This window comes from Pistacia vera, unplaced genomic scaffold (genome assembly GCF_008641045.1).
Source record: "Pistacia vera cultivar Batoury unplaced genomic scaffold, PisVer_v2 Contig320, whole genome shotgun sequence".
Classification (NCBI taxonomy): Eukaryota; Viridiplantae; Streptophyta; class Magnoliopsida; order Sapindales; family Anacardiaceae; genus Pistacia; species Pistacia vera.
Genome location: NW_022196136.1, coordinates 1,381,593 through 1,397,804, shown reverse-complemented (window position 1 = coordinate 1,397,804; position 16,212 = coordinate 1,381,593). Strand labels below are relative to the sequence as shown.

The 16,212-nt window shown below is 36.1% G+C and overlaps 2 protein-coding genes across 2 annotated transcripts; one reads left to right on the top strand and one right to left on the bottom strand.

Moving 5' to 3' along the window:
* Window positions 1-60: 60 nt before the first annotated feature.
* On the bottom strand, window positions 61-4,874 carry LOC116137071 (potassium transporter 10-like). The gene is given in 8 exon segments (XM_031422762.1): window positions 61-1,109; window positions 1,203-1,457; window positions 3,227-3,394; window positions 3,488-3,742; window positions 3,854-3,919; window positions 4,047-4,292; window positions 4,430-4,655; window positions 4,797-4,874. Coding segments are annotated over 8 exon segments (2,343 nt in total).
* Window positions 4,875-6,095: 1,221 nt separating this feature from the next.
* LOC116137069 lies at window positions 6,096-7,139 on the top strand. Its single transcript, XM_031422757.1, has 2 exons — window positions 6,096-6,474; window positions 6,607-7,139. Exons 1-2 carry the CDS (start codon window positions 6,096-6,098, stop codon window positions 7,137-7,139), a joined length of 912 nt encoding a protein of 303 aa, XP_031278617.1.
* Window positions 7,140-16,212: the final 9,073 nt, after the last annotated feature.

Genomic DNA, 16,212 nt, shown 5'->3' with positions numbered 1-16,212 from the left:
TCTCCTCTGCCAAAATGAAAAAAAAAAAAAGGAGCAAAATGCTGCAACATTGTGTGCATATTATATAAGAATCACTTGTCCAACATTCAGTAAACACTCATGCGGAAGATTAAACAGTGCACTTGGCTCCCTGCACATTTTCCTGAGAAAAGAATATATGTAATCAATCACTAATTTCTCCAAAAACTCTGATTTCCTTCTTGCCATCACCACTGTCTTCCCAAGTATGTGCACCACTCCTGTGTCTCTGCTCTTCGCCAGGAACTCTAACTCGTTGATTTCATCGCTCCTGCACATTAATTTGCTCACGGCCATGGTGGCATTGTTTACTTGAGCTGCGGACTCAAAGGTGATAACTGAGCTTAGTGAAGCAAAATCTACATCAGCATCCGTTCCCGCTTTGGAGTTATTTTGGGTGGCGTTGTCGTCTCCTGAAATCTGGGATTGCTTGTCGCCTACGCTACTGTAAACGTCTGAATCTGAAAAATCATCCATTAAGGACTCGAGCCGGATAAACCTGAAGAGACTTTCGAAGAGTTTTTTCTTGAATTCATCATCTTTCCTATGGAGGTCTTTGTAACCATATCTAGCAACACAATGGAACATGTGGAAGCTCTTGGGGCCGACACGCGTTACAAGGAATCGTTCGGTTTCGGGGACTGTGTAGACAGGAAGGTACTTGACACAAACAAAAACCACAACAGAATGAATTGCAGGAAGATTGGTGATGAAATGTCCAAATATGTGAGGCACTCCACTGGCTAGCTCACTGTAAACTAATCCGACACCAGGGACTCTAACGAGTCCTAAACTAGGACCAAGTCCGATGATCCATTGAATCGAGACCTTGTTATGCATCTCGAATTGGTAACATTTTATTGTACCGTAATGCCAAGCAGACATGACAGTAAAAATGCCTGCTGCAATCACAAGCGGAACCCATCCACCTCGATTAACCTTGAAGATCACGGATGAAAAGTAGGTGCCTTCGACTAGTAGTGATAAACCGGTGAAGAACAGGACGAGAATCCAATGGCAGCGCCATACTAACACCATAACTAGAATCATTAGCAATGTTGTTACCAGCATTACTATCACAACTGCTAGCCCTGTGTGACATTAAATACAGTAGATAAGTAGTGCGTTGATGTTTCTTTCGACGATAAAGATTGGAAAAAATTCATACATAAGGGTGAACTCACCACAAGCATTTCCAATATGGTGTTGATTTTTGAATCCACTTGTGACAGCAACACAGAGAACCATAAGTATCCAATTAATTTCTGGAATATATATGTGTCTATGGTTCCTCTTTAATGTATGCATAACTTTCACCCCTGGAAAACAGCCAAGTGCAGTAGCTTGCTTGATCAATGAAAACGTTGCAGATATCGTCGCTTGACTTGCAACAATAGCAGCTGCTGTCGCAACAACAAACACTGGCCAATATATGGTATCTGCAGAATCATGAAAAATTAGCATTTGTTAGACAGTTAAAATGTACAACTCTCTACTTGTTCATCAAATTTCTATATATTCTGAATCTTCTTATATCATTAACTTGATTTTAGTGGTTTCCTTCTGTAAAAACTCAGTTGACAATAACCAAGCGGTTAGTCATCTAGAGTCGGCCTAAGGGTGTATACAAGCCGAGTATCTAGACACTCGAGCTCGGTTCGTGATGAACAGTATCAAGCTCATTTGAGCTTGAATACTTGGGCTCAAGCTCAAGCTTAAGCTTGCGAGTATGGGTGGATACTCGAGCTCGAGCGAGTTTATTGTGAGAAGGGGGCTGTTTGTCATTTTAAAAACTTCAAAATAAAAAAAAAAGCTACAAAACTTGCAATTTGGCCCTTCGAGCACGATGAGGCTCCGAGCCTATTGAGTCAAGCTTCACCCGGATCGAACTCGGCTCGACCCCTTAAATGAGCCACTTGAGTTCGAGCTCGAGCTCGACTTGATTGACTTCTAATCGAGTTCAAGCTTTTCAAGAGTCAAGCTCAAATAGCTCGCGAACTGCTTGACTCGCTTCTCATTCTTAATCTAGAGCATGAAACATTTACCTAAACACCACAGGTGTTCCTCTATTATGACCTTATTTTCGATTCTCACTGTGACTATTACAAAGCCGAAGAACGGGAGATTTTTTATTCTAGACACTGAATCCTTGTCTGAATATTGCTGCATCAGCAGGGCATTTAGCCTGATGTTTTGTAGAATAATGAAGATTTACTATTTGTGATCATATATATCTATACCCCATTGCACACTTTTAAATCGGTTTGAGCCCAAATCTATTTAGCACTTTTCTTAAAGAAATAAAACTTCAACGATCTTTGGTTTTGTCAAATGGAATTGCCGTGACATACTACACATTCTTAACCTCAATTAGCATGAAATGCGGGGCTAGATAATTGTTTTCTTCATTTCTTCTTGCTGGTCGATGTATAACTGTATACCATTCAATAGAAAATTCATCAAATTTCTGTAGTATGGGGTTTCTAAACTAGAAATTGAAGATCAGGTAAAATGGAAATCCAACGAATTGTTTTCTTTTTCTAATAATAATAGTTTATTACAAAGATTATCGTATTTCCCCACTTCAAGTAGATGTGAAATTTACAAATCCCCTTGGGCGAGAAACAAGTAATGGTGGTAGTTAGGATTCAATAAAAGAAAGAGAAAAATGCTTATTTGTGATGTGCACACATTGTTTTGTTCTATTAGATCCAAAGTTTTTTCTTGACCTATCTACAAGGAGAAGGGGCTTAATCTTCCATTCTCCGAAGTAGATTCATCTGAAATTCTCTGGCACCTCTCATCAGCCGCCAAGCTAATTGTTTCCTTTCACTTAACAGTTATTTGGAGGGGGGGATTTGTTACCTCATTAGAGCTACCAAAGTCTTGAGTAACCTCTGACATGTTCCCTAGACAACTTTACTTGGTACAAATTGGAAGCAAAATTTGGTAGAACATCAACAATATGTCCTCCAAAGCAGGTCCTCAAGTACTAATTACTGCCAAAAGAGATTAAGGTTTCATGTCAAAACTGAAAAGAGAAAGGCATATTTCCCAGATCGAAACAACTTGCAAAGCGAAAATGATTCCATGTTCTTCTAGAGTCATTGTTTTCTTCCCTTTTTCATTTTTGTTTTTGCTTTCCGAAGGAGCCACTATTAATAAGATTAACTGGAAGGAAGATTCAGAATGTAGATCAGAATCAAACCTGGAATAGAATGATAGAACACATCTAAGACATGATCTTTGTTTTTCATCAGATAGGCGGCTTGTCCAGTGTAGGCTAAAAGAAGGCATGGAAACACAATTGATGTGAAAGCAATCTATATGGCTAGAACTGAAAATTGGGATAAATGAGCGAAAAGGGCCTCAGTTCCTACAACAGTATAGCATCTAATCAATAGAACTCCCGATCATTAAGACTTGTGATGTGTAGCATTATTCAAAATGTGAACAATATGAAGTTTACCTGTTATACAAAGCATTATACCTCCAAGGGATGTCCAACCATTTCCCTTTCTGAAAAACTGACATACATACAGAGGTGAGAAAGCTTTCAGAACACTGCTGTCATATTTCCAAATGTTGAATATGCCAATACCTCCAATTATCAGAAACCAAAGGAAGACGATTGGGGCAAAGAGCCAGCCAAACCTATCTATACCATGATGTTGCACGCTGAACAAAACAACCAATATTGCAACTGCAACAAGCACAACTAGCTCTGTACCACAAAAACACAAGAAGTTGAAGGGCTTCAGTGGCAGACTTAAAAGAGAAGCAGACACAGGGAAGAAAAAAGAAGAACATCTGTAGTTTCAGAATAGGGAAATACTTTCATTCAAGGAGTTCGGCGTCATCTTGGGTTAGTATAATCTGATCCCACCAGTGGCTGATAGAACTGCCAAAAACAGTAGGATTAAGCATTTTTCGATGAAGTTGAGAACGAAGTAAAATGCATCAATTTACTCATTTCACTGATATATGGCATGATTAACTCATTATATTTCCGTGAGTGAAAAATGTACCTGATATAGCTAGAGTCAGAATCCCATCTCCAATTACCATAGAAGAGCCAATAAGCACAAGAGTTAGAAGTCCTTTCTTGCTGCTACCATGATTCTCCAACCATCTCTTGCAGCTCACAGCAAATGATTGTTCTTGGTGTATGGAATGACTGTAAGTCGTTAGCTCTTCATCAGACCGGTCTTGGTTAGGAAGGGTTCTTAATTTCGCATGTCGACAGATTAAAGAATAAAGAGCAAATGTCCCACCTGCACCACAGCAACCATAAGTTTGCCATTACATTTCCTACTTGTTCTATATAACTATTCATAGAATTTGGTTGCTTTCCAAACATGTGGATGCATGGAATAATGAAACTGCAGAAAAGAATGAGATCTGAATTTACCTTGGCCATTGTCATTTGCTTGACAAACTATGAAAACATATTTGATAAGAGGGATGAGAGTGAGGGAGTATATAATCAATGACAAATCATCCACAACATCTTCTGTATCTTCAATTCCATCTGGAAATGTATTGTAGAAAACATACAAGGGAGATGTGCCCAAATCTCCATAAACCACTCCAAGGCTCTGGAATGCAAGCGGCATAAGCAATAAAGCTGATATATTCTGAGGCCAAAAAATAGACACTGAATAAGCAGTTTTTTAGATCATGGTTTTTATTCATGTAACAAGTTTTCGATGATTCGGAAAGCGAAAACCTAACAGATTAATCTCAAAGTAGACAGTATTATAAATTTTCAATCTAACCTTTTTCTGGTGTGTACTTGTTCTCATGTCAGCCTTTTCATCCACTGGCTGATTACCAATTTCTTGACCATCACTCATTTTTTAAGCCATTCGTATTAACTTGGCTCAAAGGATTCCACCAATTCCTTTCTCCAATTTATCTTCTTCCCTCAGTCTGTCACTTTCATCTTAACTTTCTCTATCTATCAGAATCCACATCCTCGCAAACAATTCCTCATCAAGTGCAATTCCAAACCTTTCAATACATGAAAATTTTTAACTTATTGAAAATCATAGAAACAGTTACGGAAACTTAAATGTCAGCTTTTCAAAATTATTCATATCCCAATTTGAGCTCCAGAGAATCTCTCAACTAATATAACACGAATGTTGATTATTCTAAAATTTTTAAGAAAGATGTTGAGTAATGCAGGTGCTTCTTTTGATTCAGATTCAGATTGTACCAATAAAATTTGTTAAAGTGTGAACCTATTTTGGAGAGCTTGAAGTTGTCATTGGCAGAAGTGGGAAGCTGTAGCAAAGTGACGGAGGAAAAAGAGATGACCGATCGCTGCAGCGATCGAACCGGTCGCTGCAGCGAACGCTGAATGTGAAGAAGAACGACAGCCGCGGCGAGCGTCTTGGACCGCAAAAAGTTCCAGCTTTATTCTTTTTCCTATTTTCTAGTATTCTAGTTTTAGAATAACTCTTATTCATAAGAGATTTGGTTGAGTCAAATTAGGGAAGTAGAACTTGATTAGGAATATTAGTTCATAAGAATTTTGCTTGTATCTAACTAGGAGTATAAAAGTAGTTAAACATTAATGAAAAATTATGAGAGTTCATTGTTTCCTTCAGTAAAAGTGTTAACGTTTATTGCTTCCAATTCCAAAAATTGGTATCAGAGCGGAATTTTCTTAAGGCATCTGTGGAAGGGTTCTTAAGAGGGAGAGCAAATACACTTGAGAGAGAAGAGAATCTGAAAAGAAGATGGCTCCATCATACTCAATGCCACCAATTCCTATATTCACAGGTAATCTCTACCATATTTGGAAGGTGAAGATGCAGGGGTTTCTACAGGCTACTGATTTGTGGGAAGTCACCAAGACAGGAGGAGACTTTCAAGAACTGCCAGAGGATCCAACGATCGCTCAAATGGAGTTACAAAAAGCAGCAGATAGGAAGAGAGCAAGGGCTCTATCATACCTGCAATCGGCTGTGAGTGAAGACATCTTTATGAAGATCATAGTTTGCACTACCGCAAAGGAGATTTGGGATAAGTTGTAGACAAAGTATTAAGGTTATGAGAAGACAAGGAACATGAAGATAGTCACGTTGAAGCGACAACTTGACAGTATGAGGATGTCAGAGACGGAGAGTGTATCACAATATTCTGATAGGCTAATGAAGATTGTGAATGAAATCAAAATCTTGGGCAAAATTGTTCCAGAGGAGAGGTTAGTCGAAAAAGTTCTGGTGAGTGTGCTAGAAAAGTTCGAGTCTAAGATTTCGTCTCTTGAAGATTCTAGGGATATTAAATCAATGTCAATGGTTGACTTGATAAGTGCTCTTGAAGCGCAAAAACAAAGGAGGAAGATGAGGAATGAGAGCGGGTTAGAAGTTGCTTTCCAAACAAAGGCTATGATCAAAACCAAATTTCAGAGAAACGGGAAAAACTCTAGTAAGGGAAAGGGAGATGGTAAGAAGAAAGGTCAAATCTTTTGTAATTATTGCAAGTGGAATGGTCATGCGGAAGCTGATTGTTATAAAAAGAAGAGAGATTCCTCAAAGACATGCTAGTCCTACAGTAAACCTGGTCACTTGGAGAAAGATTGTGACCAAAAGAAGAACCAACATCAAGCACAATCCAGTCAATCACAACAACAGCAAGTAAATCATGCAGAAGATGAAAATGAAGAAGAGTTGTTGTTTACCGCTTTGATGGCAGATGTTCAACAACAAGAAAGCTCTTGGTTTATCGATAGTGGATGCACTCAGCATATGAATGACAAGGGAGAAATATTCATGCATTTGGAAGACATGAAAGGGATGGTCAAACTTGGCAATAGAGATAAAGTTTCAATAAAAGGAAAGGGCATCATAGCTGTACCAACAACAAAAGGTATTAAATCTATCATTGATGTTCTTTTAGTACCTGACTTAGATCAAAATTTATTGAGTGTGGGTCAATTAATGCAAAAGGGTTTTAGGCTTGAATTTGCTGATAATAAATGTGAGATAAAAGATCCTAGTGGGGTAGAGTTTATGTGTGTGCCTATGAAAAACATGAGTTTTGCAGTGAATTGGAGCTTTATGGATGTCAAAGCCTTTAGTAGTAAGGAGGAGAATGAGTCATTGTTATGACATAAACGATTGGAGCACTTCAACCTCAATTCAATCAAAATTGCTGTAGATAAAAATATGGTGAAAGATGTTCCTACTATCGGGGTTTGTAATGAGGTGTGTGAAAGTTGTCAACTAGGGAAGCAACATAGAGTACCTTTTCCAAGTTCAGCAACTTGGAGAGCCAAAGAGAGGTTAGAATTGGTTCACTCAGATTTATGTGGACCAATGAAGACGCTGTCCCTAAATAGAGGTAGATATTTTCTTTTGTTCATTGATGATGCAACAAGGATGACATAGATGTACTTTTTGAAGTTAAAATCTGATGTGTTTGGTGTGTTTAGGAGTTTCAAAGCAATGGTGGAAACCCAAAATGGAACCTCTTTAAAATGTTTGAGGACTGATAATGGCAAAGAATTTTCTTCTGTCGAATTTGACTCTTTTTGTGCAGATAATGGAGTTCAACGTCAATACACCGTGAGAGATTCCCCACAGCAAAATGGAGTAGCTGAAAGGAAAAATATGACTGTCATGGAGATGGCTCGTTGCTTGTTGACTGAAAAAAAATTGTCTAAGGAGTTTTGGGCTTAAGCTGCGAATACCGCAATTTATTTACTAAAGTTGTAGAGAACAAAACACCTTGTGAAGCTTAGAGTGGAGTAAAACCATCACTCAAGCACATTAGAGTGTTTGGTTGTGTTTCCTACATAGGGATTCCTGAAGTGAAGAGAAGCAAGCTTGATGAGAAAGCAGAAAAGGTACTGTTCATGGGATATAGCAGCCAAGCAAAAGGATACAGGGTGTATAACCCAAATTCGAAGAAGATCTCAGTGAGTAGAGATATGGTGTTTGACGAAGAAGCATCATGGAGTTGGAAGCAACAAAAGGAGGAGCAAGTTGAAGAGTCCTTAAAGGAAAACATTGAAGAAAATGAAGAGGTGGATGATGTGGGAGTGAGAGGTACTAAATCACTTGATGGTATCTATCAAAGATGTAATAGTGCCATGTTAGAACCAACATCGTTTGATGAAGCATGCCTGAGCAAAGGATGGGTAAATGCAATGGAAGTAGAGATTGCTATGATTGAAAAAAAACAAGACGTGGGAGCTTCTTAATGCACCAAAAGGAAAAAAAGTGATTGGTGTGAAATGGGTGTATATAACTAAGCTGAATCCGGATGGGATAATACAAAAGTTGAAAGCTAGATTAGTTGTGAAGGGTTATTAGCAAATGGCTGGAGTGGATTATTTTGTTACGTTTGCATCGGTTGCTAGACTAGACACCGTAAGGCTTTTGATTGCTTTAGTTGTCCAAAGGAAGTGGGAGGTACTTCATCTAGATGTCAAGTCAGCCTTTCTTAGTGGTTGGCTTGAGGAGGAGATTTATGTACAACAACCTGAGCGGTTTGTCATCCATGGAAAAGAAGAAAAAGTGTACAAGTTGCGAAAGGCTCTATATGGGTTGAAACAAGCGCCAAGAGCGTGGTATAGCCGAATTGATTCTTGGTTTGAGGGTCAAGGATTTAGGAGGAGTATGAATGATGCAACGTTGTACGTGAAAGGCAAATGTGGAGGAACCTTAATTGTCTCTCTTTATGTGGATGACTTGTTAACAACGGGCAATGAAAAGAAGGAAATTCAAGACTTCAAATGAAGCTTGATGAAGGAATTTGAGATTAGTGACTTGGGAAGAATGAACTACTTCTTAGGTCTAGAGGTGAACTAAGTGGAAGATGGTTTTTTCATATGTCAAAAGAAGTATGCTCAAGGAATTCTTGAGAAATTTAAAGGAGTATAGCAAACCTACAACAACTCCTCTGGTACTGAACTTAAAACTCATGAAAGTTGATGGGAAGAAAAAGGCTGATGGTAGAAGCTATAGAAGCTTGGTTGGGAGCTTAATGTACTTGATGGCAACAAGACTGGATATAGTATTTGCAACTAATCTTTTATCCAGATTTATGCAGGAACCAAGCGAAGAACACCTCACTGCTGGGAAGAGAGTTCTAAGGTACCTAATGGGAACCAAGGACCATGGAGTATGTTCAAAAGAATTGAGGAGGAGAGGCTAAAAGGATTTGTTGACAGCGACTGGGCTGGAAGTGTTGACGATATGAAAAGCACTACTGGATACTGCTTTACACTTGGTTCTAGAGTATTCTGTTGGAGCTCAAAGAAACAAGAGATTGTGGCGCAAAGCATGGCAGAAGTTGAATATGTCACCGCAACAACTGCCACTAATCAAGCAATTTGGATCCGGAAGTTAATGAAAGACTTGGAAGAGGAGCAAATGGATGCAACGGTGATTACATGTGACAATAAATCCGTTATCTCTATTGCGGAAAATCCTGTCCAACATGGAAGAACCAAGCACATCAACATAAAGTACCATGCTGTTCGTGAAGCTGAAAAATCAAAGGAAATCAAGTTGGAGTATTGTTGCTTTGAAGTTCAAGCAGCTGATATCTTCACTAAGATTTTGTCAAAATCAAGATTTGAAATGTTGAAGAACTTGCTTGGGATGGGCACAAAAAAGGTTCAAGGAGGAGTGTTAAAGTGTGAACCTATTTTGGAGAGCTTGAAGTTGTCATTGGCAGAAGTGGGAAGCTGCAGCAAAGTGACGGAGGAAAAAGAGATGACCAATCGCTGCAGCGATAGAACTGGTCGCTGCAGCGAGCACTGAAAAGTAGCGCTGAATGTGAAGAAGAACGACAGCCGCGGCAATGGAGATGGTGGCCGTGGCGAGTGTCCTGGACCACAAAAAGTTTCAGCTGTATTCGTTTTCCTGTTTTCTAGTATTTTAGTTTTAGAATAACTCTTATTCATAAGAGATTTGGTTGAGTCAAATTAGGGAAGTAGAACTTGATTAGGAATATTAGTTCATAAGAGTTTTGCTTGTATCTAACTAGGAAAGTAGAATTTGTTTTGATGTAGAAGTAGTGTTTCCTTTGTTGTATAAAACTAGTTAAACATTAATGAAAAATTATGAGAGTTTATTGTTTCCTTTAGTAAAAGTGTTAAATGTTTCCTTCAGTAAAAGTGTTAAAGTTTATTGCTTCCAATTCCAACAAAATCTAAGTTGCTGTGCATAGATTAAACATATGTATGTATAAGTTGCAGGTTCAAAAATATTCACAAATCCAAACCACAAAAACTCAAAAATATTATAAATCCAATCAAAGTCATTTCTTTAAGTATGGATTGTCAAAATTAGAGATTTCATAGTTTGTCTTGTACTTGTAGCATATATTGTCCTTGTTCTATGATATTGATCTTGAAAAATAAGATCCATTATATCCTTATCCCCTTGTTCCGTTCTGAAAACACAGCTTATTATATCATGATTCCTCATATCATTCAGGTTTAACCTTAATAAATATATTCGTCCATTGTTACTCCTTTCAAGTCTAATAAATATTGTGAATTAAAAAGGCAAGAAAAACAGCGATGAAATGAATCAAAAACAACCCAAAAACGTTAAAAAAATGAAAGATAACATCGTATCCCTAACTCCTTCTCTCGTCCTGAAAGATAAAGCTTATTATATCATGCCTCCTTGTCTTGCTCAGGTTTAATAACATCGTGAATGAAAAGGCAAGTAAAAGCAACGATGAAATGAATCGAAAACAACCCAGAAACACAAAAACAAAATCACACATACCCATGGTTAGAACAATACCAAAAGGAAAGACGAAGAAGAACAGGCAACGTGGTGAGGTTCCTTGGAAGAATAGACGTCGACACAAAGCTCTACCATGCCAACACAAAGTCAAAAACAAAAAATCTAACAAAACAAAACCAAAATGTTTTTTCCTACGTAGTACTCCTCCTCGTAATCGTATGTTGTGTTGGGTTTGAATGGCATCTAACCAAGAATTAATGAATGGCGTTTCCTCGGAAAATTTAATGGATAATAACTACCTCTACCAGTCGTTATTTTTCTTCCCTCCAAGATTTTTGGAATTTGTTTTGCATGGTTTGACTAACTAAAGCTATATATATATAACTTAAATTCTTGACTTAAACTTTTTACGTTACCATTTGTGTATATATTTATTAGACTCAAAACAACATTATGTTTTTAAATTTATATTTTAATATGGTATTTATATAAGATTTATTATAACTTTAAAATCAAATTCAATTCTCATATAAGAGAGTCTATCGATCTCAGGTTCCAATCCCTTTTACTTCTAAGATTTAAGCAGGTGATCATAGTATTAGAATGTTGTGTTAATCACCTACAGAGATTAACATCTAAACTAGTATGAACACCCTATTTCAAAAAAATAAAATTTATTAAACTTAAATATCATGCTTCATGTTGTGTTTTACAATGATTTATGATAATATTTTTTTACCCTAAGAGTGTCTTTTTCTTACACATTAGATTTGAAGAGGATCTTTAAAATTCTTTAAATTTATTTTTATTTAATCCAGGTTAGACTATGAGATAGATTTTTTTTAAAAAAAAAAAGAAAAAAGAAAAATGCTATCAACTAACTGAAAATGATGTTAATCTAATTTAATAAAGATGTTGGGAATGTGCTCTAGTTTGATTAGTTTGGTTTCAACTGGCTTTCAACATGTGAAAGTGAAACCTAACAAACAAGATCTGCTAGTTGAAACAGTTTGTGAGAAATAGTAAAAATATCTCTTTTAACAATAATATTTAATTATTTTTAAAGAATAAACTAGACCCCACTCTCTCATTCTCAAGTATATATCTATAGCTGGTTACATTTTATTTGGGAAATAAAGACAGAAATATTTTTTTATTATTATTTTTAATTCTTTATTATATAGATAAAGAGAAAAAAGATGACAATATATAAAACAAAAGTGGGTAATTTTATATATATATGACATAAATTCTGGACTTAATCTTTTTACGCTACCATTTATGTATAGTAGAACTTCTCTATAGTGATACTTTATATAAGAATAACTTCCATGTAGTTATAAAAAATTTTAGTCCCAATTTGGACCAGTTATAAATAAGAATAAATTTTACATTGTAATAAGTTATAATTTTTCTAGGTCTCATCTTAAGAAACTTGCCTCTACATAATAATAATTATATGTATATTGGAAAAAATATATGCTATGTTATATTAAAGGTTTAAGATGAAATAAAATATTTATCTAAAGTTATTTAGGATAATGATTTATGTTTTAGAGTTGTTATCACATCTTTAATCTTACGGATACGTAATAAGTCGTTAGCATGGACACTTTCTTGTTGAAGCCAAAATATTTCTAGCTTTTGAAACATGTTTAGAGCTTCTTGGTATGAAATTTTTGGTGTTTCCGTACTATCATCCTCAAGATTATTTCCTTTCTCTTTTTGTCTCATTCTAATAATGATTTCTTCTTCAATTAAAACATACACGACTTGTTACTTATTTGGATAATTGAGGAAGACATTAATATTCATTTAATTAGTGTTGTGAAGTTGTTAAATCCGATCACTCAATCCTGCAATGACTCTTTGATATCTATTTTCGTACTATCTTAATGCTACTAAAACAATGAATTGAACTCTTAATACTACTAAAACATAAATTAAAATCTTAATATTACTAAAACATGAATTATAAAATAAGAAATCAAAACAATAATTCTTATAACTACACCTTTATTAAGTTATAACATCTTCATAGTAATAAATTTAGTTGGTCCTAAGAGTATGACTGTAGAGAGATTATATTGTATATATTTATGAATAATACTACACTTACAAAGAAATTTTACAAAGATCTCCATACAAAGTGATGTGGCAAAAAATGAATGAAAGAGTGAATTTAATGAGTTTGACTTTTTGTTTCACTCTTCTATTCATTTTTTGCTACCTTACTTTGTATGAAAATCTTTGTAAGATTTCTTTGTAAGTATAGTATTATTGTATATTTATTAGACTCAAAACAACATTATGTTGTTAAATTTATATTTTAATATGATATTTATATAAGATTTATTATAACTTTAAAATCAAACTCAAGTTTTATATAAGAGAGTTTAACATCCAAACTGGTCTGAACACCCTATTTCAAAAAAAATAAAATTTATTAAACTTAAATATCATGCTTCATGTTGTATTTTACAATGATTTAGGATGATCTTTTCCTACCCTAAGAGTGTCTTTTTCTTACACATTAGATTTGAAGAGGATCTTTTAAAATTCTTTAAATTTATTTTTATTTAATCCAGGTGAAGACTATGAGATAGATTTTTTTTTTTTTTTTTAAATGCTATCAACTAACTGAAAATGATGTTAAAATAATTTAATAAAGATGTTGGGAATGTGTTCTAGTTTGATTAGTTTGGTTTCTAACTGTTTTTCAGCAGCATGTGAAAGTGAAACCTGACAAACAGGAGATGGTAGTTGAAACAGTTGGTGAGATATAATAAAAATAGAATGTTGATTATTCTTAAATTTTAAGAAAGATGTGAGTAATGCAGGTGCTTCTTTGATTCAGATTCAGATTGTACCAATAAAATTTGTTAAAGTGTGAACCATTTTGGAGAGCTTGAAGTTGTCATTGGCAGAAGTGGGAAGCTGTAGCAAAGTGACGGAGGAAAAAGAGATGACCGATCGCTGCAGCAGATCGAACCGGTCGCTGCAGCGAACGCTGAATGTGAAGAAGAACGACAGCCGCGGCGAGCGTCTTGGACCGCAAAAAGTTCCAGCTTTATTCTTTTCCTATTTTCTAGTATTCTAGTTTTAGAATAACTCTTATTCATAAGAGATTTGGTTGAGTCAAATTAGGGAAGTAGAACTTGATTAGGAATATTAGTTCATAAGAATTTTGCTTGTATCTAACTAGGAAAGTAGAATCTGTTTTGAAGTAGAAGTAGTATTTCCTTGTTGTATAAAAGTAGTTAAACATTAATGAAAAATTATGAGAGTTCATTGTTTCCTTCAGTAAAAGTGTTAACGTTTATTGCTTCCAATTCCAAAAATGGTATCAGAGCGGAATTTTCTTAAGGCATCTGTGGAAGGGTTCTTAGAGGGAGAGCAAATACACTTGAGAGAGAAGAGAATCTGAAAAGAAGATGGCTCCATCATACTCAATGCACCAATTCCTATATTCACAGGTAATCTCTACCATATTTGGAAGGTGAAGATGCAGGGGTTTCTACAGGCTACTGATTTGTGGGAAGTCCAAGACAGGAGGAGACTTTCAAGAACTGCCAGAGGATAACGATCGCTCAAATGGAGTTACAAAAAGCAGCAGATAGGAAGAGAGCAAGGGCTCTATCATACCTGCAATCGGCTGTGATGAAGACATCTTATGAAGATCATAGTTGCACTACCGCAAAGGAGATTTGGATAAGTTGTAGACCAAGTATTAAGGTTATGAGAGACAAGAACATGAAGATAGTCACGTTAAGCGACAACTTGACAGTATGAGGATGTCAAGGACGGAGAGTGTATCACAATATTCTGATAGGCTAATGAAGATTGTGAATGAAATCAAAATCTTGGGCAAAATTGTTCCAGAGGAGGGTTAGTCGAAAAAGTTCTGGTGAGTGTGCTAGAAAAGTTCGAGTATAGATTTCGTCTCTTGAAGATTCTAGGGATATTAAATCAATGTCAATGGTTGACTTGATAAGTGCTCTGAGCGCAAAAACAAAGGAGGAAGATGAGGAATGAGAGCGGGTTAGAAGTTGCTTCCAAACAAAGGCTATGATCAAAACCAAATTTCAGAGAACGGGAAAACTCTAGTAAGGAAAGGGAGATGGTAAGAGAAAGGTCAATCTTTTGTAATTATTGCAAGTGGAATGGTCATGCGGAAGCTGATTGTTATAAAAAGAAGAGAGATTCCTCAAAGACATGCTAGTCCTACAGTAAACCTGGTCACTTGGAGAAAGATTGTGACCAAAGAAGAACCAACATCAGCACAATCCAGTCAATCACACAAACAGCAAGTAAATCATGCAGAAGATGAAAATGAAGAAGAGTTGTTGTTTACCGCTTTGATGGCAGATGTTCAACAACAGAAAGCTCTTGGTTTATCGATAGTGGATGCACTCAGCATATGAATGACAAGGGAGAAATATCATGCATTGGAAGACATGAAAGGGATGGTCAAACTTGGCAATAGAGAGAAAGTTTCAATAAAAGGAAGGGCATCATAGCTGTACCAACAACAAAAGGTATTAAATCTATCATTGATGTTCTTTTAGTACCTGACTTAGATCAAAATTTATTGAGTGTGGGTCAATTAATGCAAAGGGTTTTAGGCTTGAATTTGCTGATAATAAATGTGAGATAAAGATCCTAGTGGGGTAGAGTTTATGTGTGTGCTATGAAAACATGAGTTTTGCAGTGAATGGAGCTTTATGGATGTCAAAGCCTTTAGTAGTAAGGAGGAGAATGAGTCATTGTTATGACATAAACGATTGGAGCACTTCAACCTCAATTCAATCAAAATTGCTAGATAAAAATATGGTGAAAGATGTTCCTACTATCGGGGTTTGTATGAGGTGTGTGAAAGTTGTCAACTAGGAAGCAACATAGAGTACCTTTTCCAAGTTCAGCAACTTGGAGAGCCAAAGAGAGGTTAGAATTGGTTCACTCAGATTTATGTGGACCAATGAAGACGCTGTCCCTAAATAGAGGTAGATATTTTCTTTTGTTCATTGATGAGCAACAAGGATGACATAGATGTACTTTTTGAAGTAAAATCTGATGTGTTTGGTGTGTTTAGGAGTTTCAAAGCAATGGTGGAAACCCAAAATGGAACCTCTTTAAAATGTTTGAGGACTGAAATGGCAAAGAATTTTCTTCTGTCGAATTGACTTTTTTGTGCAGATAATGGAGTTCAACGTCAATACACCGTGAGAGATTCCCCACAGCAAAATGGAGTAGCTGAAAGGAAAAATATGACTGTCATGGAGATGGCTCGTTGCTTGTTGACTGAAAAAAAATTGTCTAAGGAGTTTTGGGCTTAAGCTGCGAATACCGCAATTTATTTACTAAAGTTGTAGAGAACAAACACCTTGTGAAGCTTAGAGTGGAGTAAAACCATCACTCAAGCACATTAGAGGTTTTGGTTGTGTTTCCTACATGGGATTTGAAGTGAAGAGAA